General features: G+C 42.7%; 1 protein-coding gene across 2 annotated transcripts in view; it reads right to left on the bottom strand.

The window, feature by feature from the left end:
• FLNB (filamin B) overlaps positions 1 to 25,161 on the bottom strand; it is a 91,634-nt gene extending 66,473 nt beyond the window's left edge. For both annotated transcript variants that reach the window (XM_054976979.1, XM_054976980.1), the window contains exon 1: positions 24,774 to 25,161. In XM_054976979.1, coding sequence (XP_054832954.1) covers positions 24,774 to 25,065 — 292 coding nt within the window. In that variant the 5' untranslated portion in view covers positions 25,066 to 25,161. The remainder of the gene's footprint in view (positions 1 to 24,773) is intronic.
• Positions 25,162 to 25,982: the final 821 nt, after the last annotated feature.

Genomic DNA, 25,982 nt, shown 5'->3' with positions numbered 1-25,982 from the left:
GGAGCTCTCTCAGCCCCACCCACCTTACAGGGTATTTTGTTGTGGGGATAATAATGGCATACTTTGTAAAGCGCTCTGAGTAGGTATTAAGTTGTCCTGAAGGGGAGTATATAAATTGAATATTGTTGTTATTATTATTCAAATTTGAGGGGAACCTACTCCTAACTGTCCTTCAAGACCCCCTCCCCCCCAGCTTCATAACAATTGGACCCCAAGAGCCAATTATATCAGTATCCAAAAAGGTACCTCAGCCACTCTCCGTTATTCCCTATGGGGAAAAATATTTGGGGACTGGGCAGACTGGATCATCTACTCCTGACTATCCTCTAAAAACCCTCCCAAGTTTCAGGAAGATTGGACCTTGAGGGGTCCAAGATTCCCCCAGCCACTTCAGTGTTTCCTATGGGGAAAAAGTCAAAACTGACTCCCACTGCAGAAACACATTGGGGCAAGGTTGTCTTGGTCAAGGCACACTCCCAAATGCAAGCTGAGATCGTCACAGAGAAAGCCCAATAGAACCAAACTGAAGCAAGGGAATGGAATCTCCCCAGAATCAAAGGGAAGCAAGGGGACCAGCATCACATTAGAGAATCACATCAATTCCACCCAAACTAAACTGAAGCAAGAGGCACTGTAGCAATTTAGCACAACAGAACCAAGGGACTGCCATGTGCTTGTACCTGGGTTAACTGTCTGGTTCTGTTCTGTGATGTTACCCCACTGGTTGAACCTAGTGCCTGGCTGCTGGGGAGATTCCTTTCCCTTGCTTCAGTTTGATTCTGAACACTGCTAACAGTCTGAGCAATCGCACAAGTATGTACTTCTGTCTCTGGGAATAAGTCAGATAATGTGATCAATGTTAAATATTTACTAGAGTCTACCACAAAATCGACTTTACTAGTATTTATGGGCCAAGTTAACATTTGGGTTTAAGCTGCAACACAAAGAGCTCCACAGCACACACCCAAGGGTGTCACCAAATAGAATTATGACTGCTTATAAGCTTGCATACAGGTTGCTGCAGTGCAAACCAATCTCAAAGTTCGAATGACGGAGCTGTACTTCATTGTATTGCTGTTCAAAATAAAGCTTACAGAGCTAAAAGAACTGGTACATTCTCTGAACTTTGTCCTGCTCCAGTATTGCAAAGAATTTGCAGTTAGACAATTAGCGGAAACATGATAAGCTACTGCAGTAAGTTTCCTTGGTAACTGGAGTACACAGAGGAGATGTACTTTTTACTGCCATGAGCAAAAGGAAAGATTTGGGAAAGCGGAGAATGACACTATTAAATTCAATCTGGCAATTTATGAGTACCACATCAACTGCTGATCTTCAATACAGAAGACAATGGGTACAAACTACTTGATCAGGATTTGTGCAGAACTATGATGAAGCTTTAGATGTGATTCTGCTGGGACATCTTCCTTGTTATGTTTATTCTACTCTGTTTCAGACGCACCACCTATGAATGCAGGATATACGCTCTTGGACATCTTATGTTAGCCCCTGCTCCCTCGGCCTTGTGGAAATAAGCAGTTTAAGCAGAACAAGGCAAATGGCAGATTGAGCAGGAGTATCCCCTTGACAACACAAAGTTGAGAGAACGGGCATAAGCAGAGGCATTTGTAGGGACTGCCCTACCGCAGACTTCCATGCCCATATTTTAAAAGCAAGCCCAGAAGAGGCTTGATATGGGCTGGAATAAAGCAATGAGCTTCCATAGTCAATGGCTTTGTTGAGATTTGTTGAATTATACACAACTACTTTGCTTATCCATTCTGATACAAGTCATGATTGCTCTGATACTTTGGTGTCATTAGCATGCAAGTTCAATGCTTCTGTGTAAGAGATTATTAGTTTGTGCACCTATGTTAAGTCACTCAATCAACTTGTACTTATCTGGCTTTGAGTAAAGACTAAAAACTAAACCAGAATGGAAACTACGTGCTAACACATTAGTATAAGGCTATGTCAAACTCTCAAAATTCTGTTCCACCCTACCCATGTAAGGTCATTAAGTCAGATGTAGGTAAAACCTGTTCAATACCCTACCCATAGACAAACACAACAATTATACTATTACAACTGGAAGGCCACCATTGAAATGGGTTGTAATTTAATTTGAATTATTGTTTGCAATTTTCAGCTTCACTTATTTTGGAACAGACAGCATAGTTCTCCTGTAATCAACTCACCACAAGGAGAGGAGAGGTGGGAACTGAACTGGGACCAACTAGTCAGCTGAATAGGGCTCTGTGCCTGACTTGGATGGCCCATCTTTGTGTTGCAAGTAGAGGACCAGCTTTTAAAGTCCAGCTCTTGCCAGAGGTTTGAAACTTGGCACAAGCCAAAGGGATTTTGGCCTTGGCTCATAGCCTGGTGGCCCTCAGGGCTTGTGACAGAAGACCTCTGGACTACATAACAGTGCAACAGGAGTTGAAGGCTAGAAACTAAGAACAGACCAACTACTCTGTCTCACAATGACCTACCAGTGGTAGCTGACTGCTGCTGATAGGATTTCATATTATGTGTCTGGGTGAATGTGCATTAGGGGAGTGGTGCTACAACTGAGATAATAGTGAGTATAGGAAGGTATAATGGGGAAAGGAGGATGGGGCAGGTGATGGAAAAGTAGGATTGTCAGATTATACCCATTCTTTTTTTTAATTCCTTCTCCCAACCCAGGGGGATCTGTTAATGAATACATGAAGCTGCCTTATACTGGATCAGACAAGGGGTCCATTAGATCAGTAATATCTACTCAGAGTGGCAGCAGGTACTCAGGGTCTCAGAAAGGAGTCTTTCACATCACCTATCACCTGGTCCTTTCAACTGAATATGCCAGGGATTCAACTCAAGATTTTCATGCAGCAGGGACTGTATCACTGAGCCATGGCCCCTCCCCAAATCTTGAGGACCACCATCCATCAGGCCTGAAAGTGCTGCTGTTGAATGCTAGAGCAGTTCAAAATAAAACACCCCTCATCCAGGATTTAATAGTGGATGAGAAAGCTGAGCTGGTATGTATCACAGAGGCCCGGGTGGGTAAAGGAGGGGCAGCTCTCTCTCAACTCTCCACCCCCTTCTCCAGTTAAGTCTAGGAGTGGTGGGTGGGAAGGGGTGTGGCTGTGGTCTATCAGGCCTCTCTAGAACTTACCAGGTATTTTGTTACCTGGAACCTCCATTTTGAGTGTCTGTGTCTGATGCTGGGAACAGTGGTTCTGCCGGTGTATTACTGGCCACCTTACTGCCTGCCTGAGCCGACTGAAGCAGTCTCAGCTTTGGCACTGAAGAACCCAAGGCTTGTTGCTTTCCAGAACTTCAGTGCCCATGCTGAGGCTGCCCTGTCTAGAGCAACTCAAGACTTCATGGTCATGGGGCTACCTCAGAACATTGTAGACTCTTATGCAGTCAGCAGAAGATACACTTCATCCAGGTTTCTCTGGGGACAGAAGTCATTGCTTGGTAAGACGGAAATTTTCCACAATGCCCTTGTCATGGACCAACCATTTTCCTGGTGAGATTTAGACTCAGACACTCAAGGATCTCTGCAAGTGACTGTGTTCTCCTAAAGGAACAGGCTAATTGGCTGCCAGCACTTCGAGATCCTGGTCTGCAGCTGGAAGCCCAGATCTCCTCTGTGGGGCATAATATCTTTCATCAGCTCCAGCTGATACACCAGCTATGGCTATTCTCAGAAAGTGTGATCTGGCTATGGTGACTGATGCTCTGCTAAGGAATGTGTTAGTTGATGTAGCAAAGATGCAGATTTAGGAAAGCATGGAAGCACATGTGGTGAAGCACTTTGCAAGCCAGTATACTGCAACAGATTAATTTACTTTTACTGAATCTTATTCACACTCTCTTGCATTCTTGTAGTTGCAGAAGAAACTAGAAACCTAATCTAAATAACACTATTCCCTATTACAAATGGCAGCTAATCTGACTGCACATGAGTGAGAGTATGGGTGTGCCTCTTGCAAGCTTGCACAGGAGAGCTCTGCAAAACTGTCTTGGGACAGAACAAAGTATAGAAAGAAGAGAAGGGCAATCAGATAGAAACTTCTAGCTCTGACAAAGAGACACCACACAAATACAGCTACGCAGTCTGGTTTGATTATAGCACCCCCAGCGTTCAGGCATGCTGAGTCGCTTATATTCGAACACCAATTGCATCCAGGTTAGATTACTGTAACATGCATTACGTGAGACTGCCTTTGAAAACGGTCTGGAAACTTCAGCTTCCCCAAAACGCAGCAGCCATGTTATTGTCAGGAGTAGGATAAAGGGACTGTATCATTGAAAGATCTGCACTGGCTACCTATTTGTTTCCAGGCACAAATCAAAGTGCTGCCTAAATGGCTTGGAGCCAGGATATTGAAGGAACCCCTCCTCGCATACTGTCCAGTCCACCAGTTAAGACCTGCCTCTCAAGCCCTGCTCTCTATGCCCCTGCCTTCAGAGGTGTGGTGAGTAGCAATCAGGGCTTTTTCAGTAGTGGCACCCCATTTATGGAATGCCCATCCCCCTGAGGTTCATCTGTGCCTATGTTGCTTTCTTTTAGGTGCCAGGCCAAAAAAATTATGTTCATTCAGTTTTTTAATTAAGAGGGCTGGTGGTTTAACACTATTTTAGCCTAGAAACTTTTATTTTAAAGCTGTCATTGGTCTGCTTTTATAGTCTATGTTTTTAAGTTGAATTTTAATTAATACCTTTTAATGTTCTGTTTGTTATTTTGTAAACCACCTCAGGCATAGAAATTTTCTAAGTAAATAAACCATGTATGTGTTGGACCAGAGATTCTCCCTGTAAAAGCCAACATTCATATTCTCTACTGGGAAGATACACCTTTAAGTAAGTTGAAGGATTTTGCATGTATTTGAAGTGCATGTCTATTGCCTTTATGTAAAGTTGTCTAGCCCTACCTAGCAACAATAAGTGGAAAATACTTAACATCAGGAAATGAGTAATTACAACAACTTGATAAATTCACAGCTGCTAGCACTACTGACTTTGACAAACTGGCAGGGTGCAATTCAAAACAACAATATACTAAAGGACTTGAGACAAGCATCCAAATTTCTTTTTTATTGGTAATTATATAGTCCACAGAAAACATGGGCCCTTTGAATTGTCTTCATGTCTTTTAAAACCCAATTAAATTCTTTTCTGCCAATATTTACATAAAGACTGGCAGTTGTCATTTTTAATTACTTTGCTATCGGAGCTCTAGTAAACTGATTTACAAACAAGCCCACAGGAGTTCCTAGCTCATCTTCCATACATGTTAAATATCTGTAGGCATATAAATAAAGAAGAAATTAGTACTCAAATGTACAAGCTTTCCATTTGTAACCATCCAAATGTAATTCTTACAACAAGTAACAAACAATTACTTACAAGTCTACTTTAATACCAGTATACTTGTCAGCTTTGCCAAGTCAACAATCATTAATACATTAAGATCATCACAAAAGTTACAACAGCCAAAAGCCCACATCAAGCCCAGTGGCATATAGCTTCTAAAAGCAATCATATTTCATGTCAGAACAAGAAAGCTTGCTAAGTAGATGCAACATCAATATTCTGGGTTCAGATACTTCCTTTAATGTATTTATTTGGTGGTTTTAGGTAAATTGCTTTTTTTAATGCATATGATTAACCAAAGCGATTTACCTTGCATGAATGACACCTGACCTTTGTGGTTATTCCAACCCATCCAAAAGGTTGGTGCAAGGTTGTGTGCTTCCAAAGCACGGTACATGAGGAGCACCACCTCTGCCTTCCCTCATCCCCAAGATGAGATAGGACTTTGTAAAGGAACTATTCTCTCAAATGCAGTGAGCTGGGAAGTAGGACTGACCACTACAAGTGACATGTTTCAGGGAAGGGCCATCTCTCCAACTTAGTTGGAAGTAAGCAAGATTGTTCTCCATGCTTAGCGACAGGTGGATGATTCAAAGGAAGGGAGGAGGTCATGTCATGCCCATTCACAAATGCAGTTATACTAGGAAGATAGGTTGCCAATGGCATCTAGGAAATCCCATCTGCTGAGAGCCCTATCATAGTAAAGTACTCTGCACAATGCAGAGGCCTGTATTTGAAGCCTCTGCATATTTATTCAAGAGGCCATTTTTTAGCCTCTTCATATTTACTCAAGAGGCCATTTTTTAGTCTATGGGTACAGAAATATTCCCATACCCTGCTACACTCCATACTGCTACTCACTCAATGTGGAGCAGCAAAGGAAATCTTCATCCCCGTATGGCTCACAAGTGAAAGCGTTTAGAACATATATACCATGGATGCTCAACTTGTTGAGCCTGTGGGTGTTGAGAATTTTGAGAACAGATAGTGGGCACAGCAACAAAATGGCCAACATAGGGAGAGAGAGACTATTACCAAAATGGACTTGCTAAAAGGAGTTTAAAAAGTTCCTAAGGAGTGCTTTCAATGAAGAGTACATGAGTGTGATTATCTTTCATATTCAATCACAGTAAGCTCTGACAATTGTTAGCATTTGATTAGACAGGATCTTTCCAAGCAAGTATATAAGAAACAAAGGGATGTCAGCTGAGAGGAGGAACTGACAGGCAGATGGAGGGCGAATGATCTACTGAAAGAAGAAATAAGCCAAACAATCAGTTAAGCTCTACTAAAAGCTGGATGAGATACAGGCTGAAGGAAAAATTTCCCATCAAGAAAAGACAAGAGAAGGAGCACAACTTAAGAAAGGGCTAGATCGGTAGCTGACCCTGTCTAAAAGAACACTTAGAAGTCCTCAGCAGGGCCAGATTAAAATCCTCATAATATTGAATATAATTTTATATTTTGATATTATATAATTTTTATAAATTAATTTTCAATTTCTATGCTTTTAACTGTCTTATATTGTGTTGTAGATTCTCCTGAAAAAGCCTTCTTGGCGAAACGCACAGGGAATTTTAATCTGAACAAATTATTTTTCCCCACTTGCACTGTCAGGTTTTTTCTCTCTAATTGGTGTGGCCCTCTTGATTTTCTCCTTTTCATAGAGAATATGCACATTAGCACATCAGTGGCCCGTTTATTCAAAAGTTAGATACCACATTTTTATCCTACTCATCTTCCATTAATGACTTAACAAAGCATCCATGGTTATATCCCCTGCTTCCTATCTTCACATGCACACTGTGTGGCAGGCTAGGTTGAGAGTGACTGGAGATTTAAACCCACATCTTCCCAGACCTAGTTTGGTCCCAATTACTGTATCCTGATGGCACAACATCTTCATCTAGTACTTTGCTTCTTAGCTAGAAACAATGTGCACAGCTTTAAAAAAATGGATTGCTAGCCTGTGCCAGAAGTACAGCAGAAGCCCGGAGCTTGCGGCACATCTGGACAGAAGCAAGAAGGCAGTTGTGGCAGGACATGAGAACCAGACAATGGGTAGTAAGCACCACTATGAGCAGTGGGTAGACACAGGACCACAATCAAAATCCCACTCCAACATGAAGCTCCTGCAACTAGTCACTCAGCTTAACCTATCTCAAAGGGCTATTGTGAGGATAAAGTGAGGGAGTGGGGAATTTTGTACACCACCTGGAGCTCCTAGGATGAAAGGAGGGATAAAAAGAGGACAATGGCTAGATTATCCACTCCTGCCTGCCTTCGTGTTTTGCTATTTACAGCCCAATAGTTAAGAACAGGGTACTTTTTAGTGGACAACTCACTTTCTAGACTGGACTTGCTTTAGCAAGCTTGCTACAAATTGTCTGGCTGCCAATTGATCTACAACCCAAATTTTTAATTTTTCCCCACTGTCCCCCCAGTGACTGGGTTTTTTAAAAGTGTTTTTAATATAGGTTTATATGTGTGTGTTTTATATATATATAGGAGTAAAAGTTGAAAAGAATGATATAAGCCACTTTGGGTCCCCATTGCAGAGATAAGTGGAGTATAAATAAAGTTAATAAAAGTCTGCCTCAATGGACACACCAACCCTGTGAATAACTATATTAATAGTACTTCCACACACCACTAGGTTTTCACCACATGGTATCTTTGTGCATTTGTAATCATGCATCTGAGAACTGATGAGCTATTTACCAGACTAAATAATAAAACATGAGAACAAACTATGTACTTTTAAAACATAGTTGAGCATTTAGCGCTAATTATTGCCTCCCGTCTACAATTTACACATGCAAGGCCATAATGAGGCTTGCATAAAAGTCATGTATCTAATCTAGTATCCTCCCAGCTATCCAGGAAAAAGTTATTTGCTTATCACACTACTTCCTTTGTTAATTTAATTAATGTACATACAGTGTCTCAATGAGCATTGCAAGACATAAGACAACGGGAAGATTCAACACTGCTGGGAAAGAAGGGGGTGGGTGGGAGTTTAACAGTTAATCAGTGCCTTAATTACTAAGATGGGAGATTCCCAAGTTATGCATGTCTGCAAATCACTTCCTCCAGCCTAGAAATTATTCCCTGTACCAGCAAGATAGGTGCTTGTGGTTATTGGATAGTGAAGAAAAACACTCTGCACATATGCAGAACACCTGCAGTCTTCACATTCAGAAAAGTGACTGTCACGAGACAGATTCAGATCCTCCCAAAGAGCTTGTTTTTCTGTAGAAAGGAGATGACACAGGACTACCTGATATTATGCCCTTTATCCCTTTGGCATTTTTTTTAGTAAAGAACTTTTTCTGTTGTGAAAGGTGGTGGAGTTTAGAACCTATAGCTGCCTGTGCATTATGCCTCTTCAATCCTAACCCCAGTTTTTTGGGTAGAGGGAGGGTCAAGTCAAGAGTTTAACAATGGCTATTCATTTAACACATCTCTTACTCAGACATATACATTCCTTTATGCAATTATGTTACAGCCAGGCAGTCTACAACCAATTAAAATTAGATACTAGACCAAGTCAACCTCAGGGTTCATTTTCCCCCTCCTCCTTCCCCCCAGTTCTTCTAGTTGTCCATCTGCTAGTGAAAGACTGCTCGCACATGTTCCCATATCTCTCTGATCAAAAGGACCAGAGGCTTAATTTTTTAAAAAATGAAAGCATATAATTTGGAGTTGGGTTTGACACATTGGGGGCGGGGGCGGGGAGTGTTACCTCTAAACTGCTGCTGTATCTACAGGCCAGATTCAGATCAGCGCACATTCAGCACCACTTTTGAACCAGACCCTTCTGGTCCACAGGGAAGCCTGGCAGCTGTGGTCTAACAGGAGTCAGCACCCAGTAATGCTTCCTTTTCCAATAAATTCTTCCACACCTAACCTGCAGAACCTTGCTCCCATTTATTAGTAAAACAGACTTCAGCTTTCCAAGCACTTCCTGTGTCCTTAGAGCTTGCTGCAGCACGCTTTGGATAAATGACATCATTGACAAACTTGTTATGCTGACAATAAGCCCCAGGAGAGCAGCCCCCCCCCCTATACTTAGCGAAGCACATTCCTCATTAGTGAGGTCACCTCTTGTTCCCCGTGTATGCAAAAAGTCCCCAGGAACTACAGATGAGCTCAGTTTGCTTCGTGACAGGCTTCACTGAAACACCGCTTTGTCAAAAAATTGAATATCAACACAAGTATTCCAGGGAGATTTTTTTGGCTGCTTTACCTGGCTACAATGCAAACTGGGCAGTATTGGAAAGTGATTCTGCCTTTCACTTATGTGCAGGTTGCCCAGGCACTTAATGATCTTGCTACTTGAATAATTGCTTTTTCAGAAGCATAACCTAGATCTCAGGCTCTCAAATGTACAGTGCACTTTCCTCAATCAGGACAGAAATATGAATGAGCCATACAAGGCATGATTAGAAGGATTTGTTCATTGCAGCTGTATAAACTTAAAACCAAGAGGTTAAAAGGAGAGAATCCAGTGCCTCCAGCCATTGGTTAAGTGTTCTTGTTGGAGGGGCACTATGGAAGCCAATGTCAAGTAGAACTAAGGTGAGCTAAATCAAACGGATCAAGGTGTGGCACATAAAAGCAAATCAATTATTACAGCATACAATAGAAGAGATCTAAGAGGAATTAGTCAATCCTTAAGTTTTGTTTCTACAAGTTTTGTTTCTATAAGACGGCCCCTTCACTAGCCACAAACTTCATTCTCCAAAAAGAACAGTGTTTCAATTTGATATCTGAGAAGTACTGCCAGATAACCAAACCTTCCAGAAAAAAAAACTAGGCAAGAAAATCCTGGTTCTGTAGGCTTAGCAACCCACCCAGCCTGCACTGCACTGACATACGCCACAGTACAGTGCAAGCCTTTTTCCTGCCAGTGAGTGAACGCCTTCACTCATGACAAGGCCAGCACTGCCCCCGAGGCTGGAAGGACTATCGGCGTCACCACGCTCCGATTCACTACCCAGTTTCAGACAGCAGGACCTCATTTAGGCCAGCAGTGGTCTTAGAGGCACGCTGGGCTCAGGGTCTCTAGGCAATCTTCAAGAACAAATTATGCCAACTTGAAGCTAGTTCTTGCCTTCTTAGTTCCCATTCCCCACAGCCTCTCAACACAGAGGTCGCTGAAACAGTTTGTGCAGACATGCAATACTATTTGTACTTGACATATAGCAATTATAACCATAACTATACTCTAGATACATGTACTTGAATCTTCTGCCTCAAACAACAAGAGCCTCTTTTAAATGGAGAACCAGACAAATATTTTTTAAAAGTATTCCTGGGACCCAAGGCAGGTAACAATGTAACAAACATTGAAACTACCACATTAAAAACAAAAACTGAAACAACTTATGCATCAACCTGTAGGTATTCCCCTTTGTCTAGGCTCAGACTATCCAAAAGGTCTCTGGAACAGCTGTTTTACAGCCTTGCTAAGAGAATAGGAGCCCCCCCCCCCGACCTATTTTGGGAGGCTGTAACCAGAGGCACTGGGCAGTCATTGAAAAAGCCTGACCATAGCAGAAGGTGCCTTAAATGGGGGATGAACAGACCTTGCTGGGAAAATGGGAGCTGGGGAAATGAAAGCATGCATGCAACAGCAGTCCTTCAAAAATTGCTGGATCCTGGATTGTCTTCAAGGGCAGCCCCAAGTAGAACTGTTATGGTAATCTAGCCTCAGGGTTTCTGAAGCATCAGTCAGATCAGTGTCTGAAAAGGGACCATCTTCCTAACCAGATGTAGCTGGAAAGAAGCATTTTTGCTGTCACAGACACCTGTTTCTCCAACAGGAGACCAGGATCCAACAAGACACCTAAGCTCTTAACAGAGTCTTTCAGCAAAAGGTGTACATGATCAACAGTAGGAAAAACAACCCCATTTAAAGTGGCCCTTCCAGCCAGTATCACTTCTCTCTTATTTGGATTCAACTTCAGTTTGTTCTCCCTCAACCACTTGACCACCACTTTTACATAATGGGTTAAGAACAGACAGTGGTATATTCAGAAAAATATATAGCTGGGTGTCATCAGTATATGGATGACAACTTGCTCCAAAACTGTAGATGATCTCATTAAGAGACCTTACATTCACATCCCTTGAGTTTGTGCCATGTACACCAGAATAGGGAATTGGTCTGGATACTTTAGCCCCTCGTGCAATATTGATGATAGCATTCTGAAGTGGTCAGAGGCAGCTCAGGAATACTGAAGCAAACTGGTCCCAGCACCTTTCTCTGGCTGTGCTACTCTTATGAGTGCAGATTGTGCACAGAGCAAAGGCTAAATGAAGCTCCCATTGGGCCTTGGTACCCCAAAACACAGCCTTGCACTCTGATCTCTATCGACAGTGTTTAGCATTTCAGGTAACTTTATACGCTCAAACAAGCAAGTTTAACCTTGCTGATCTTGTTTGATATCTCACTACCACTCATAAGAACCCTTCATCTCAAACCAGCTACCATTATGGGAAACATGGAAGCAACAAAGCTTCCAAGGATAATGTCCTCAGCATAAAGCAGCATGTTTACGCACACTGCGTGTGGGTCAAGATGCTTCTAGGCAGCCACTGAAAGCAGAAGACCGCCCACATAAGTCAAGTTATTCAGATATGATTCAGCCAAATATCTTCTGTGCTGCACACGCCAAGCAATAAAGCCACAGTGGATGAAATTTTTAGAGCCAAAACCAACACGTTGGAAATAATCAGAAGTGATTACTGTTTGGGGAAATCCTTGACTACAATGTACACTTTGATTCAGTTTTTCCATTTGAAACCATCCTGAGTTACCACACTAACACGACTGGCGAGAGGAAATCCCATTCATGCAAACATGCACAGTTCAGCCAGACTCCACTGCCGCCAAACAGCATTTTAAAAAGGCAAGTGTTCTAGTTCCAGGAAGCTCACTTTCATGTTCACAGTCTGGCACTTCTTTCAGTTTAGATGCTATGGGAGGCACCCATTTTAACCACTTTTCAGATGAAGAAAAAATTAGAAGTGTTACATCTAGATTACACATTGGTAGCTCTAGAGACCCAAGATATAAATCCCAAATAAACTCTAATTTTATCATCAGTCAATCAAATATCAAACATGGGTTGAATAATTCCTTCTGTTCCACATAAGCCCACAGCTATGTATCAACTGGCATGGAGGGATTTTTTTTTCAAATGCCTGATCTTCAGAGTTGCCACAGGGAAAGGAAGAACTTTGCAAATTAGCTAAGCAATCTTCTTTCCCTAGGATAATTTCATTTCCACCCTCACACTGCACAACTCACAGTCCTTGATATTTTGCATATTATTGCAGAATCATCATGTTATTCAGCTGGTTTATCAACTAAAATTAAAGGAAACCCAGCTGCTTCCCTTGACAGCCTTACTATAGCAAGGAAGTACAAGATCTTTTAGTTTGCATTTACACTCAGCAATTCAAACTGCTTCTTGTAGACTCAAGCATTTTATGAAGCATGTCAACTTCAGGGCTACATCATAACAAAGTGGCCAAGGAAAATGCACTGAGTTTCTCTACTGATATAATACCACGTTCTCTACTGATGTAATACCACATTCTGCATTGTTTAATGCTCATGTTTTGCTCATACAATAGCCCTGTTTCAAATTTTTGCATTCCTAGTCAGTCATATTACATTGCTTTTTAGATGTATCATCCTACCGACCGCATTGATTTACATTGTGTAATCCACCTCTAGTCTCCGTGAGAAAGGTAGACTATAACATAAATAAGCATGCATTCAGCTAGTTTGCTCCAGATTTTTATCTAAGCAACCATAACATTTGGTTACTGAACATTATAAAGGCAATATTTGTAATTTATTTGTTTTATACATTGTCTTTTTTTGTAGGAGATAACTGCTCACAGCTTCCAGAGATTAGTGTCAGCCTGTCAGCTGACACATTTACACAAAGTTAACCATACTGAAATGTTTGTATTCACAGACTGGTTCTCTCCTCTATGTCTCTGGTGCCTAATTAGGTCCCAAGTCAAGTTCCCAGAAATTTTGAAATCATGAAAAAAATACTTGGTTGATGGAAGTTTTGGGAAAACTCAAATTTATGCAATACATCATATAGTGCTCTGTCATAAAATGCAGCATGTAACATTTAGTTGTCATACAACATAAAATTTGGCATATGTGTGGAATTTAAGAGAGAACACCTGAGTCTTCTATATGCAAAACTATAAATATATCCAATAGTGTAGCACCGCCAGCTGCAGCACCCTAAATTACCTCCATCCGTACATCCATCTCTTCCCCACCTTAAGTTGTTATGCTAAATCTCTTTATCCAAAAAAAATCAAATGATCACTTCACCCAGACACTTGCAAAGGAAGCTTTCTGGCACAGTACTGTTCACAATACTGTCCAGTCTTGCGGTTGGGAAGAGGCCGGCTTCTGCAGTAACACTCTAGAAAACCTTGGGATTTATGTCAAAATTGTCTGCAGTTACCAAGGAACAGCAAGAGCATTATGCTTCTAAAAACAGTAAGCTGTTTTTTCTGTCCACTCATACAAAAACCTTTTTAGAAACCTTTATTTCTACCTGATCATCAAGTTAGACACCATAGTGAAAACAACTAAGAGCAGTACTCAGAGAACATGGGATGGTCAGGTTTACACCATTTTAAGTTTAACATGGGAGATAAAAATGCTGGCATACGGCTCGGCTAACTTGTCTCATCATGATGATGGTGGTTAGCCCATTTTCTTGAGATTTCCAGGAAACAGTGAATAGCAGTTCAGAATGTGTGTGAAGCACTCTCTGCCTGGGTGGCCACATGTAGTTAATGGTACGGCATTAGTGCATACTTCTTTATAGCAGTGCAGCAGAACTTAAACTTAAGTAGTCATTAATTCTTTATTAAATTCAAACTGAAGTTGGGAAACCAGGAGAACAGCAGTAAGAAGTTCCTCCACATACAATGCCTGTGTTCAGCACCGTTTCTAGAATGAGCCAGTGCCCAAACCAGGCAGGCTGTGGAGCTATAGCTGCAGCTCAGCTCTGCGTCTAAATGATATTGCTCCTGCCCAGAGGAGGAGCAGTCTGGTGGTTTGGAAGCTAGCTACTGCTTAGCTGTCGCTAGCCTCGTCTTCACATCGTCCACATATATGTGCCGTGAATGCAGGGAAAGGAAGGCTCAAGTCATTTAATCATATTAGTCTTATGTACTTGGGAAAGTCAGAAGCAATGAGGGACTAAGTACCCAGCTTTCTCCGAAACCCAGCATGAAGCAAGAGAGCACCAATCCTCCCTAAAATTCTCTGAATATTCTATAGAACATAGAAAACAGAGCAAGGCTCCCAGTTGGCCTAGAGAGGGGGGCCTCCTGCTGCCCTCAATAAGGGAAGGGGTAACTAAGCAGTAGTTACCAGAATTTAGTTACATTTTGCAAACAGTGACTGCTTGCAAACACCACAAAATTCACAGGAGGTTCAATACAGACACCTTTGTGGAGGCAGGGAGTTAGCTGATAGATCCAACTGGGAAAACTGTACAGGCTGAGAGGAGAGCAAGGCAAATAGTGCAGGACCCTTAAGCCACCCTGGGTTACTCTTTCCTGGAATTATCTTGATCATTGCCCTTCTAAACCAGCCTCATTTGCTCACCTACCAGGGGGAGACACAGAAATTATGACAGGCCCACAGTTTCCTACTACATATTTCTACAAAAAGCACCTTCATAGCTCAAGTTGTGAATTAAACACACCTTTGCCAGTACTGCTCTCCAAATTTAAGACGCAGTCCAGCACCATAATTACATGACAGGACTGTGCTTCAGGCTCATTCCCTTTTTGACAACATAAACTGAAGTGGTCTACCCAGGCAGCCTCTCAAAGCTATAAAAGGCAAATCTGTTTGCGCTTCTTAAAGTGAAGCACCCTCCCCTAGAATGAAGGCAAATAAAATTCAGAAGAGCCAGGGTTTCTCAGAAAACTTCTTGCAGTTCCTGTGAATGATGGCTAGTCACTTCTGCATCTGCCCTTGCTGTATATTCCCATACTATATATGGTAGAAGCAAACACTAACCAGTCACTGCCCAGCCTGAGATGCCATTTCATCAGAAGTCACCAGCACACTTAGATGTTCAGGCAACCGGTGATGTGTCATTGCCAACGTGCTATGTCACTGGTATCTCAAGAAGTGAGCTGTGGCTCACAAAAGCTCATACCCTACCAATAATTTTGTTAGTCTTATAGGTGCTACTGGTCTCTTGCTCTTTTACATTGCTACAGACAGACTAACACAGCTACCTATATTGATCATTGTTCTAGACACCAAAAACTGGTGTGTATTTTGAACCATATTTGAATTTGACAGTCTCCAGACATGCATAGAATTATCTTACAGAGGCCAGTTACACAGAATAGATGACATTAACACCCCTTTCAACAGAGCAGCATACAATCTGATCAAGCAGGTTAAAAATAATGATGCTTACACACGAAGAACTCTGAAGTGGCAAGACCAAAGCCAATTTATATTTCTATTGTATATTTGTATATTATATTTCTATTTGTATGCAGGCTTAGAACAATTTGAGCAATGCTACAGAATCTGAAGTTCTTAAGCACTAGGATTTAACAGTAGTTTCAATACTATCAAGCTGTCCAGCGTAGTTTTAGTTGCATCCTTGTAGTTAAAACAAAGCCTTTTCAACTGCACCCCAAGCCGATTCTTATCTTTACATCAAACTTTCACTCGGTCTGTCAGCTGACACTTTGTCCAGCACCAATGCTTATGATGTTATGTCATGAACCACATGTTTAGAACAATTAGTTTATTATCATTTTCCTTGCTCTGCTAGGGTTTCGGGGCCCTGAGACCTGCCTAGGCACTAGAGGCAACTTTTGCATTTGGATCCCTTAATGGGGAACATGGGTCAAATGCAGAATATCGGAGTGGGTGGGGAGAACTAGTCCTTTTCTTTCTCCCCAAGAGCTGCCTGGGGATATTCAGGATTCAGATTTGGCCCTTGCCATTCTATAAGAAAAATTGTAACCAATCTTGAATAAAGGAGTAGGAGAAACTTATAAAAACCCTCTTCAAGAGTTCAGTTTGTATTTCCTTCAGTTGGCCAGCAGGCTAGCTGCTGTATATGGGGAAAGCATAACCTCACACAGGTAAATGTGGGTTTTCTTGGCTTGATTCAAGTTTTGGACCAAGAAAATGAATGAACTAGTACTAGTTCAAAGTAGCATTAAAGCTTTAACTGCTGTTTTTCTTGCCTGAATTCCCTGTTAGCCCAGGGGGATATTTTCTTGGAACGAGTGTTTAGGCCAGCCATTCATTGCTTTGGAAACTGCAAGTTATTAACTATTTGTACTCTTTTCCTTTTCTGTTAAATATAATTCTTTAATAGTTTTTCAAAAACTCATCTGGAGTTTCCATGTCTCAAGCTTGGATGTTTGTCTAGGCAGCAATCCCCTTTCTTGGGCAAGAAAGTGCTGCCCAGGGAAAGAGATGGGACGGGGGTTAAAAATGGGGCCTCCCAAGTTATAGTAAAATCGCAAAACCAGGTTGGTTGCAAGAGCTACCTGATCTGCTCCAATTGTTAACAGGGCAAGAGGAAGACCAGGGTGAGAAAGGGGATACAGATCTGTCTGCTGCCTGGGAATGGGGGCCTCAGTCATATTCCCATCCAAAAGACACCCCACTTCTACAACAAACTAGGTGACATACAGTACTAGAAGTGATATTGTATTTTATTTCTTATTCCTCGTCAAAGAGTAACCACAAATTCTGTACCAATGCAAGCCACTTTTCAGCTAACATATACATTCTTAAACCAACTATTACTTTGTTTGCATTCATCTACTTTAAGGCCATCTAGGGTTATAAGAGATAAGTATAAAAATATAGCTATGTTTGCTGTATTCTGAATACTTTCCTTTTCCAAGGAGTGGCTCAAGTTGCATTAACCAGCACCAATTTGTTGATCTTATCCCATCTTACAGGCACTTCTTTTCTTCCCTTACCTATTGCCCATTTAAATAATTGTCCTTTTAATAAATACTGGCTCTCATACATAGCAACCGTGGGTGATGTATTAAGTACCAGGAAACTGAATAACTGAAGCCTTGGAAATCTACCCAAGCGAGTCTTCAGGCGATGGCAATGGTGATGACGACGACATTTGATTTATACATCGCCCTTCAGGATGACTTAACACCCACTTAGAGCGGTTTGCAAAGTATGTCATTATTATCCCCACAACAACAATCACCCTGTGAGGTGGGTGGGGCTGAGAGAGCTCTAGCAGAGCTATGACTGATCCAAGGTCACCCAGCTGGCTTCAAGTGGAGGAATGCGCAATCAAACCCGGATCTCCAGATTAGAGTCCCACGCTCTTAACCACTACACCAAACGGTGTATACTTCTATAAATCCAATTACATCTTTGTTGCAATCTGAGCTAGAACACTTGGTTTGGAAAATGGACTTGTAGTTGTTTTATTTCATTAACCAAAGACATTCTCCTATGGCAATATCCAGAACAGGAGAGCACCTAAACATGATCTCTAGTATAGCAGCATTCTTCTGGGGGATATTAAGCTTGGCTGATGGAGCCAAGCAGCTCTGCTCTTTGGTAGGCCCTTCCTAGTCCTAAACCTAGTCTAAGACCACTAGCAAGAGCCTTGTGCTGCATGAGGAAGCTGATCAAACAGCTCCACACAAGCCAATAACTGCACAAGATACAGTTAGACAATTGACAGTACAGGGTCAATATGTAGAAGGCTAATTTAGTATTCTCTGGGGACATCCAACTGGTGACTGCACAAAATGGGATGCAGATTACATGGAACATTGGTCTGATCCAGCACAGCAGTTCTTGGGTTTGCGTCAAAGACTCATTAGCTTAGCCTTTTCTAAAGTGAAAACACAATTACTCCTTAAACTTGAGATACAGTACAGCATTTTGGATTACTGTCTGAATGATACTCCATATCCCCATGGATTGAACATGGCATTATGAAGTTTCCATATGAAGTCTAGCTTGAAGAGACCAGCCACAGTAATCAGAAAGTCACATGGATGGGAGGAAATTCTTCTACACTACTGCTGTACAATACCTGTTCTTCCAGCATACCAGAAATATACCCATTCCTTGCTTGAAGCCAGTTTCTTCTAAGTTAACAGTAGCCACTTCAGCCGTTACCTAGGAATTTGAGTATATATATATATAAACATGGGGTGTGGACATATTAGTTGACAGCAGTGAAACCACCTTCACTATTTAAGAGCTAATACTTCGGTTAACTATGGCAATTGCATATAAAGAAACTCATAAATCAAACATTTCAGTTTTTCTACTCCACCCAGATTTAAAATTAGAGCACAGGTTGGGTCCTTCAAATACAAAATGAAGACTGGAAGTTGCTTCAATAGTATTACTAATGGCAACTCAATTAACACACCCACACACACACGCCCTAGTAAGCCACTGATATGGTACAATTGTAGCAAAGCTGATCTATTGAAAAATCTAATGCAAACTGGGGTTGGAATATCTCCATACTATGTCATCATCTAAATGATGCTATCAGTGTGCTGCAGACAAACTGAGTCAGTTGGTGCACAGTACAACAGGGTGCTTCTTTAAAAAGAATGTACTCTTTGACATCAGGAACTATTTTCACTGCCACATAGCAGAGTCAGTGTGATCAGTGAGGCACTATTGTAGCCTGCTCAGACACACCCATCTAAGTGCTCAAACCCAACAGCAGGGGCATACAAGTTGGTTTGTTCTCAGTTCAGACCTATACTTCGGATGGCTAAAATGAAGCAAAAGTAGACTGCAGAATGCAACTCAGTTTTGCCAGCAGTCTACAAGGTTTATGCAGTAGCGTAATTACCTGACCCAGGAGTCTGGTTCACTTGTGGCAACTTGATTGCCATGCATGAGTGATACATTCAGAATTTTAGTGCAGCCAACTAGCATTTTATTGCTCATGAAAAACCAGCTAGGTTTATGGTAGGAAAGTGTTCCCATATAAAAATCTGGCAATTTACACTGAACAAGTCACTCAATAGCCTGTATTTTAGGAGGTAGCATTCTCATAATTTTGCATAAACCACTATTTTAAAAACTGGGTCAATTCCCACTTCTCTGCAGCACCTACTAGATTTCTATTTGCAACCCAGTTCTGAGCCCCTGTATAAAATTACACTGTACCTTGCTTAGGGCAAGTGCACCAAAATGGTTCAGTTATTAAAGTTGATAGCTAGTTATTAGCTGCATATAACTGCCAACACACAGGTGCTTAACTACAGATGTTCTAACAGAGAAAGGGAATGGCTAATATGCATCTTGTTCACTGAAACATCTTTTCAGTATTATAGTTCACTTCATTTTCAAGCGAACTAGGCTGCTATATCAAGCCTAAACTCTGGCTAACTAATATTAGTAAAGTGTAGTTTATGCATATAATACTCTCTCCTACACAGAGAAATCAAGTCAAGATGTGGTCACACAGCAAGTGACTGTTTTTTCACCTTAAACGGAACCTGAAGTGACATACTTGACAACTGTGCCCTGGTGGAACAGGCACACTTTCCCCATTTAGAAGTCTAGTTCTAAGTACTTAAAGCAGTTAGTATTGGCACTGAGAGTCAGCGTGGTGTAGTGGCTAGGGTGACAGACTAGGATCTGGACAACCCAGGTTCAATTCCCTACTCTGCCATGGAAGCTTGATGGGTGACGTTGGGTCAGACTGAGCCTAACCTACCTCACAAGGTTGTCATGAGGACAAAATGGAGGAAAGGAGAATAATGTTACCAACTCTGGGTCCCTACAGTGGAGAAAGACAGGGTATAAACGAAGTAACATAAAATATGCTATTAGCACCAAGATCTCAGGGGAAAAGTTCTCAAATACGGTTTTAGTTTACACAGAGCATGTTGGGATTCAGCCCTGCTGGAAGTTTCACTACTAAAGTAGTGAGACCACTCAATCTTTGTGTAAGATAACCCAAATTGACAGTTAAATGGAAGTGCAGTTACATGCTTGTAGCAGGCCTCTTGTGTATACTCACATTTCAAAAATTATTTCTCTTGACTTATGAGGGGGTTCTTAAAACTATGCCACAGCATGCCTCTCAAGACAGAGGAAGTTTGTTCTACAGTGTGAGAGCGTGCCAAAGAGGAAGGGCCATGTGCCACCAGCCTGATTTAATGTGCCTCAGAAACTATCCTATGGGAAGCCACAGGGGCTGTGAAGCAAAAGCATAATCCTTTCACACACAGCCTTATTTGACAGCAAGGTTAAAGGTGTTGTATTTGTATTGCCTTTGAGCAAAAAAAGCAGACTGCCTTGTCTACGCCAAAAAATTTTTTATTTCTACTTGAAGCTTGGACTTTGCAACCCTTCCTCTTTATCTGAAGTATGCCCATGGTAGACATTCTTCTAGCAACAACTGCCAGTGTGGTGTAGCGGTTAGAGTGTTGAACTAGGATATGGGAGACCCAGGTTTTAATCCCCACTCTGCCATGAAAGCTTGCTTGGTGACCAGACACACACACTCAGCCAAACCTACCTAACAGGGGTGTTGTGAGGATTAAATGGATGTGAAGAGAATGATGCAAGCAGCTTTGCCCCCCACCCCCAACTGGGGAGAAAGGGAGGTATAATGAAGTAAATAAATGAACAAGAGGCACTCCTTGCAAAACCCAATACAATTCTGCTGTACAGTTTGGACCTACTGATTCCAGAACACCTACCTGGTCCCATTCAGTTTGCATGGGCCAAACAGTCATCTCTCAAGCCTAACATGGTTAAGATGAGTCACATCCTACCAGTGAATCTCTGGAACACATTTGCCAAGCTGCTGCTATGTTCTATACTACCAGCAGCAAAACACAAGTGGTATAAGAGCGCACATGATTTCTATTGTTACTTCCATTGGCATCATTGACAACATTCTGCTGTTAATATTTAAACTGAAAAGTAACCATAGTGAAGTAATTCCTGGAAAAGTAAGTTTGAAGCAGCTGTCAAAGATATTTCCCACAAGGAGCCTGATTCAGAGCTCAGCAAGGTTTCCCTTGCTTCAAAACATATGGGTTACATATAGAGAACCAACATTCTTTCTCCTATACTTTTCCTTGAAGCCTCAAGTCTATTTACACAGACATAACGTCTCTGTAGTTATGCTTCAGGTCTCTAATTCAAGGTCACGTTTGGCTCATAACAGCATAGTTTTATGCTCCAGAGACACAACTGCAGAGAACTGAAGTTGCTTTCCCAGTTAAAATTCAGAGACAGGCTTCAACCAAACAGGGCTACAGTTGTTAGAATGTTAGATTTTAGCTCCCACAGGCAGGTATTAGTTTTATTTTCCTTTACTTGTTAACACACCAGTTCTATGCTACTACTTGGCAACAGATCTTGGGAACACAGCAAGCTCTTGGCTAAGATGACTTGCTATTAACTAATTTCAAACCATCTTCATTTACAGACTGTGTGTGATACTTCTGCCCCTTTGTGTGTCACAAGTAACTTATGACACACAAGCAGTCTACCCAAGCACTGAACAGGCTGAGATCTGCTAAGCTTTAAACAACCTAATAGCATAATGTTCCCTCAGCTTATCTTCCAGGTCTCATTTCTTTTTTTACATCTCATACATATGAAAGCACCAGGATAGCAGGCATCATCACAGAACAGCTGCCATTCGGGGCCCTCACACACACACACACCCATTTTGTTTAAAGTGTCAATTAAATAAAATATGGGGGGGAGAAGGTTTCATTATTTGTAGGGGGCCAAGAAATGTCAGGTAATGTTGATAAAGCTGGAACTATGTAGAGAAGTGGCATGGGGTAGCAGTTAAATGAATGAAAAGAAAAATGGGTCAGAGAAAAGAAAAGGTGTGAATGATGACAATAGAAAAAGAGGGAGTGTAAAGGAGCAAAAGAGAACAAAAGAAGAGAAGAACTTCAAAAGGGATAATGAGGGAATGTGGAAAGGGGCAGCAAGTAGGCACCAGAATACATTGACAGACATCCTGGTGCCCGTGAGTGCCGCACTGGAAATCACTGTATTAGAGGCAAGCAGTTCCCTTGACTTGCAACAAGAATACTAGATGAGCTTTAACACTTTCAGTAAAAGTACACCAAGGAAGATGCTTAAAGGAGGATCCAAGTAGTAAGTGTGCTGCGACGTTATGGACACATGCTTGAAAGTAAGTTCCATTGATATCTAGACTTATTTCAAGAATCATGCATCTTTGTAGTATGTTGACAGTCACAACACCAGAGTATCAGCTGCGTTTGCTAAATTCTGGTAAAGCTGTATAGTTCCCCAGAAGCTGAAAAGCTATACAAGTACTAGCCAGTAAACTTTTCTTCAAAGCTACCCAAGTGGAATGTTCAACAGGTTCATAATTCTAAAATCATACCAACTAAATTATCCTATGATGATCCCAAGCAGAGGTTACTTCCTATCAGCACTACTCTGTTCACATTACTTTTATTCTTTCCTGGCCATGTTGCTTTTCATATTAATGCCATGAAGCACTATTTGACAGAAGAAAACCTAAGGCATTACACTGCCTATATTCAAGTTAGCTACAGTACTTTGTATACAGTTACGTTACTTGGAATATTCACATCCATTTAATACCAAGTCCAGCTATATTATGTTAAGATAAATATTTCAAGGGTAGTAATCAAGAATATATTACAATCATAATAAGGTATCTAGTCTTTTATAATTGGCTTGAAACAATGCTTTTAAAATCTCCTAGTGCCATCTTGCTCCAGCTCTGTTATCACCTCATTCATAAACAAATTAGTAATGTGCAACTACAGAGAAGAGAAAGGTATATCACTCTCCATGACACATGCCAGGTTCATAAGGCATATGTTAGGTTTCAGAGGAGTAGCTAAGCACAAACTAACAGTTATTAAGCCCAATATAGCCACTTACCATATATAATAATAAGTAAGGTAAGCTACAGTAGGCTCGGTATAAATGAATATTACTTGATATTTTCCCTGGCCAAGTCATTGGTTTATGAGTCTTTCAACTACATTGTGGCATAATAATGAAAAGGTTTTTTTTTTTAAATCTGCTGAATTCATCTAGGAAGTTCATTATTACAAATGTTGGAACATAAAACCCTAAGAGATTAACATAAGCACTAGATACTGCACTTGGTTTGCAGTATTAAATACTGAGGTCTACACCTAAGTGAATGCTAGCTAAAAATATTGACAAAATTAGATAATTGCCACCTACATTCCTTATACCTATCTGTACCCAATCCATAACTAGCACACAGCACAACAGCAATAGCTCAACAGCCTGAGTTGTTTAGCTCATTTTCATCTTCTTCCTACTATGAAAAATAAGGCAGGCTGCCTTTTCTGACAGATGTCCTTTGAGTTGCTGTGCTCTGCTCTACAACCCACCACCACAACCCACATAGCTCTTTAAGTAGAAAAAAAGCTTAGCCCTACACATATTTCTCCCTGGAGAACAGCACTGAAAAGCTCCTCTCAGAATCAGAGGCTGGACTTTTAACAGTGAAAAGCCTTCATAAAACTGTAGCACAGAAACCCAAGCCCTGCAGCCAAAAGGAAGTAGCCCTACCTGCTGAGAGGGAGGCATCTCAGGAAATCCTGTCTGAGCCAAGTCAGCCATTCCTCCACTTTCCCATGATCTGACTCAGGACCAGTTACTGTCTCTAGGGGCCACAGGCTGGTGGGTGGGCAGACTTAATTACCTGGGGCAGGGCACAGAGAGAGCCAAAGCAGGAGAGTTCCTTGTTCTCAAGGAAAGAACCTCCCTATAGGAGCAGGGACTCTCTCCTCTCACCCCGCCCCACAAGCAGCTCTAGGTACTACTCAGACGGATCTAGTTCGGCAACTGACCGACCGCCTTCACTGGCGTAGGAAATGGGCTGCTTCAAAGCTAGCCCGGAAAGTACAACCAGCACCCACTCGCCCCAGGTGCGTCAGCCGAAGCTCCTCTTCACTGCCCCCCCCGGGGGGCTTCCCTGCTGCACCCCAGGAAGCGGCTCAGCTGGCCGTGTTCTGTTGAACTACACCCACAAAGCAAACAGAAAACAGTAGTGTCTGCCTCCTTTCGCGCCAGAGCACTGCTTGGGGAGAGGCACATACACCGAAGGGCAGGTGAAAGATACTGGAACGCGTCAGGGGAGCCAGAGAGGAAGGAAAGGGTGCGGGCGCGCCACAGGGAGAGAGAAGGCAGCGCCGAGCTCGCTCAAAAAGCCTCCACCGGGGCGAGCCCCCAGGACACAGAGCGACAGACCCTCCCCTCCCCGGGCCGCCAAGAGAGAAGGCGCCACCGACCCAAACCCGAGCGCCCCACGCGAACCCACCGATAGAGACCAGCTTGATGTTCTCCTTCTCTAGGAACTCGAGGGCCACCGAGACGTTCTCCAGCTGCATCTGCCGGAAGGTGGGTCTCTGGTGGTACTTGCGGTACATGCGCTTCTGACTGAGCACCTCCAGCAGGGCGATGAGCCGCAGCCCGTCGCTCAGGTCGTACTGCAGGTTGCCGATGCGCTTGTTCACGCATCGGAGGTGCTCGTTGCACCAGCGGGTGAAGGTGTTCTGCTGGATACGTTTCCAGGGCGCGTCCTCCGCCAGGTCCTTCTCGGTCACCGGCATGGCTGCGGAGTCCGGCTTGGCGTCGCTCTGGCCCGAGGGACAAGGTTGCTCCTGGTTGTGCCTCAGAGGCTGCAAGCCGCGTCTCTGCTCGCCGTTGTTACTGCAGCTGCTCCCGCCGCCGCTCCACTCACTGAGCGCCGCCTGGCCCCGCGCCTGCGTGTTCATGCTGAGGCAGCTGCCCCGCCTTTCCCGGGCGGTAATGAACGGGTGGACCGACCAACCCACCCGCTCAGGCTGGCTGGTTGATTCCCTCCTTCTGCTACTGCTGGGTCACAGCCAAGTACAAGCAGGGAAATCTGCAGGAGAAAAGAAGAACGCCGTTAGCTTAGCAACGCCAGCAGCACTCCAGCACCTCGCCCAGCCCGCCAGCCGCACATGTGCGCCCTCACCACCAACTCTGTACCAAATGGCCATTACGAGCTCGTTCCCCAACAGAGGCTAAATACCCCGGGAGGGGCGGAGTCCAGTAGGCAGCCCGACCCCGGGAAAGAGGTGCTGCCCCCTATCGGAGGCGGCGGATGCAGCGGAGCATCCCCAGCCCGTTCCAGAAGCTTTAACCGGCTTCGACCCACCTATCGAGTTGTGGTTTTTCTCCCTGTTATTGCCCGCCAGTTATGCACCGGCATAATTTAATGCCGCCCCATAGAACATAAAAAGAGCACTCCAGACAAGGCAGCTTTGTTTATATAGGAATGTTTCTGATAAACGTATGCGATACCGAGACTTCAGGCAGGCACACATTTCATGAGATTCCAGTGCCTGACGGCCATCAACCACCTCCTGAATGATTCCTGTTTGCTGCGTGCTTCTTTTGTAAGGCCTAGAGGAGAATGATAAGATCTGGGGTTTTACGCATTCTCAGGGTGGGGTTAGCAGTAAAAACAACTCTGCTGGCTGTCAGAAGTCATTGCAAGTTG

Source organism: Eublepharis macularius, chromosome 4, assembly GCF_028583425.1.
Source record: "Eublepharis macularius isolate TG4126 chromosome 4, MPM_Emac_v1.0, whole genome shotgun sequence".
Classification (NCBI taxonomy): Eukaryota; Metazoa; Chordata; class Lepidosauria; order Squamata; family Eublepharidae; genus Eublepharis; species Eublepharis macularius.
Note: the sequence above shows the minus strand (reverse complement) of the source record. Positions and strands in the feature narration are given on the sequence as shown.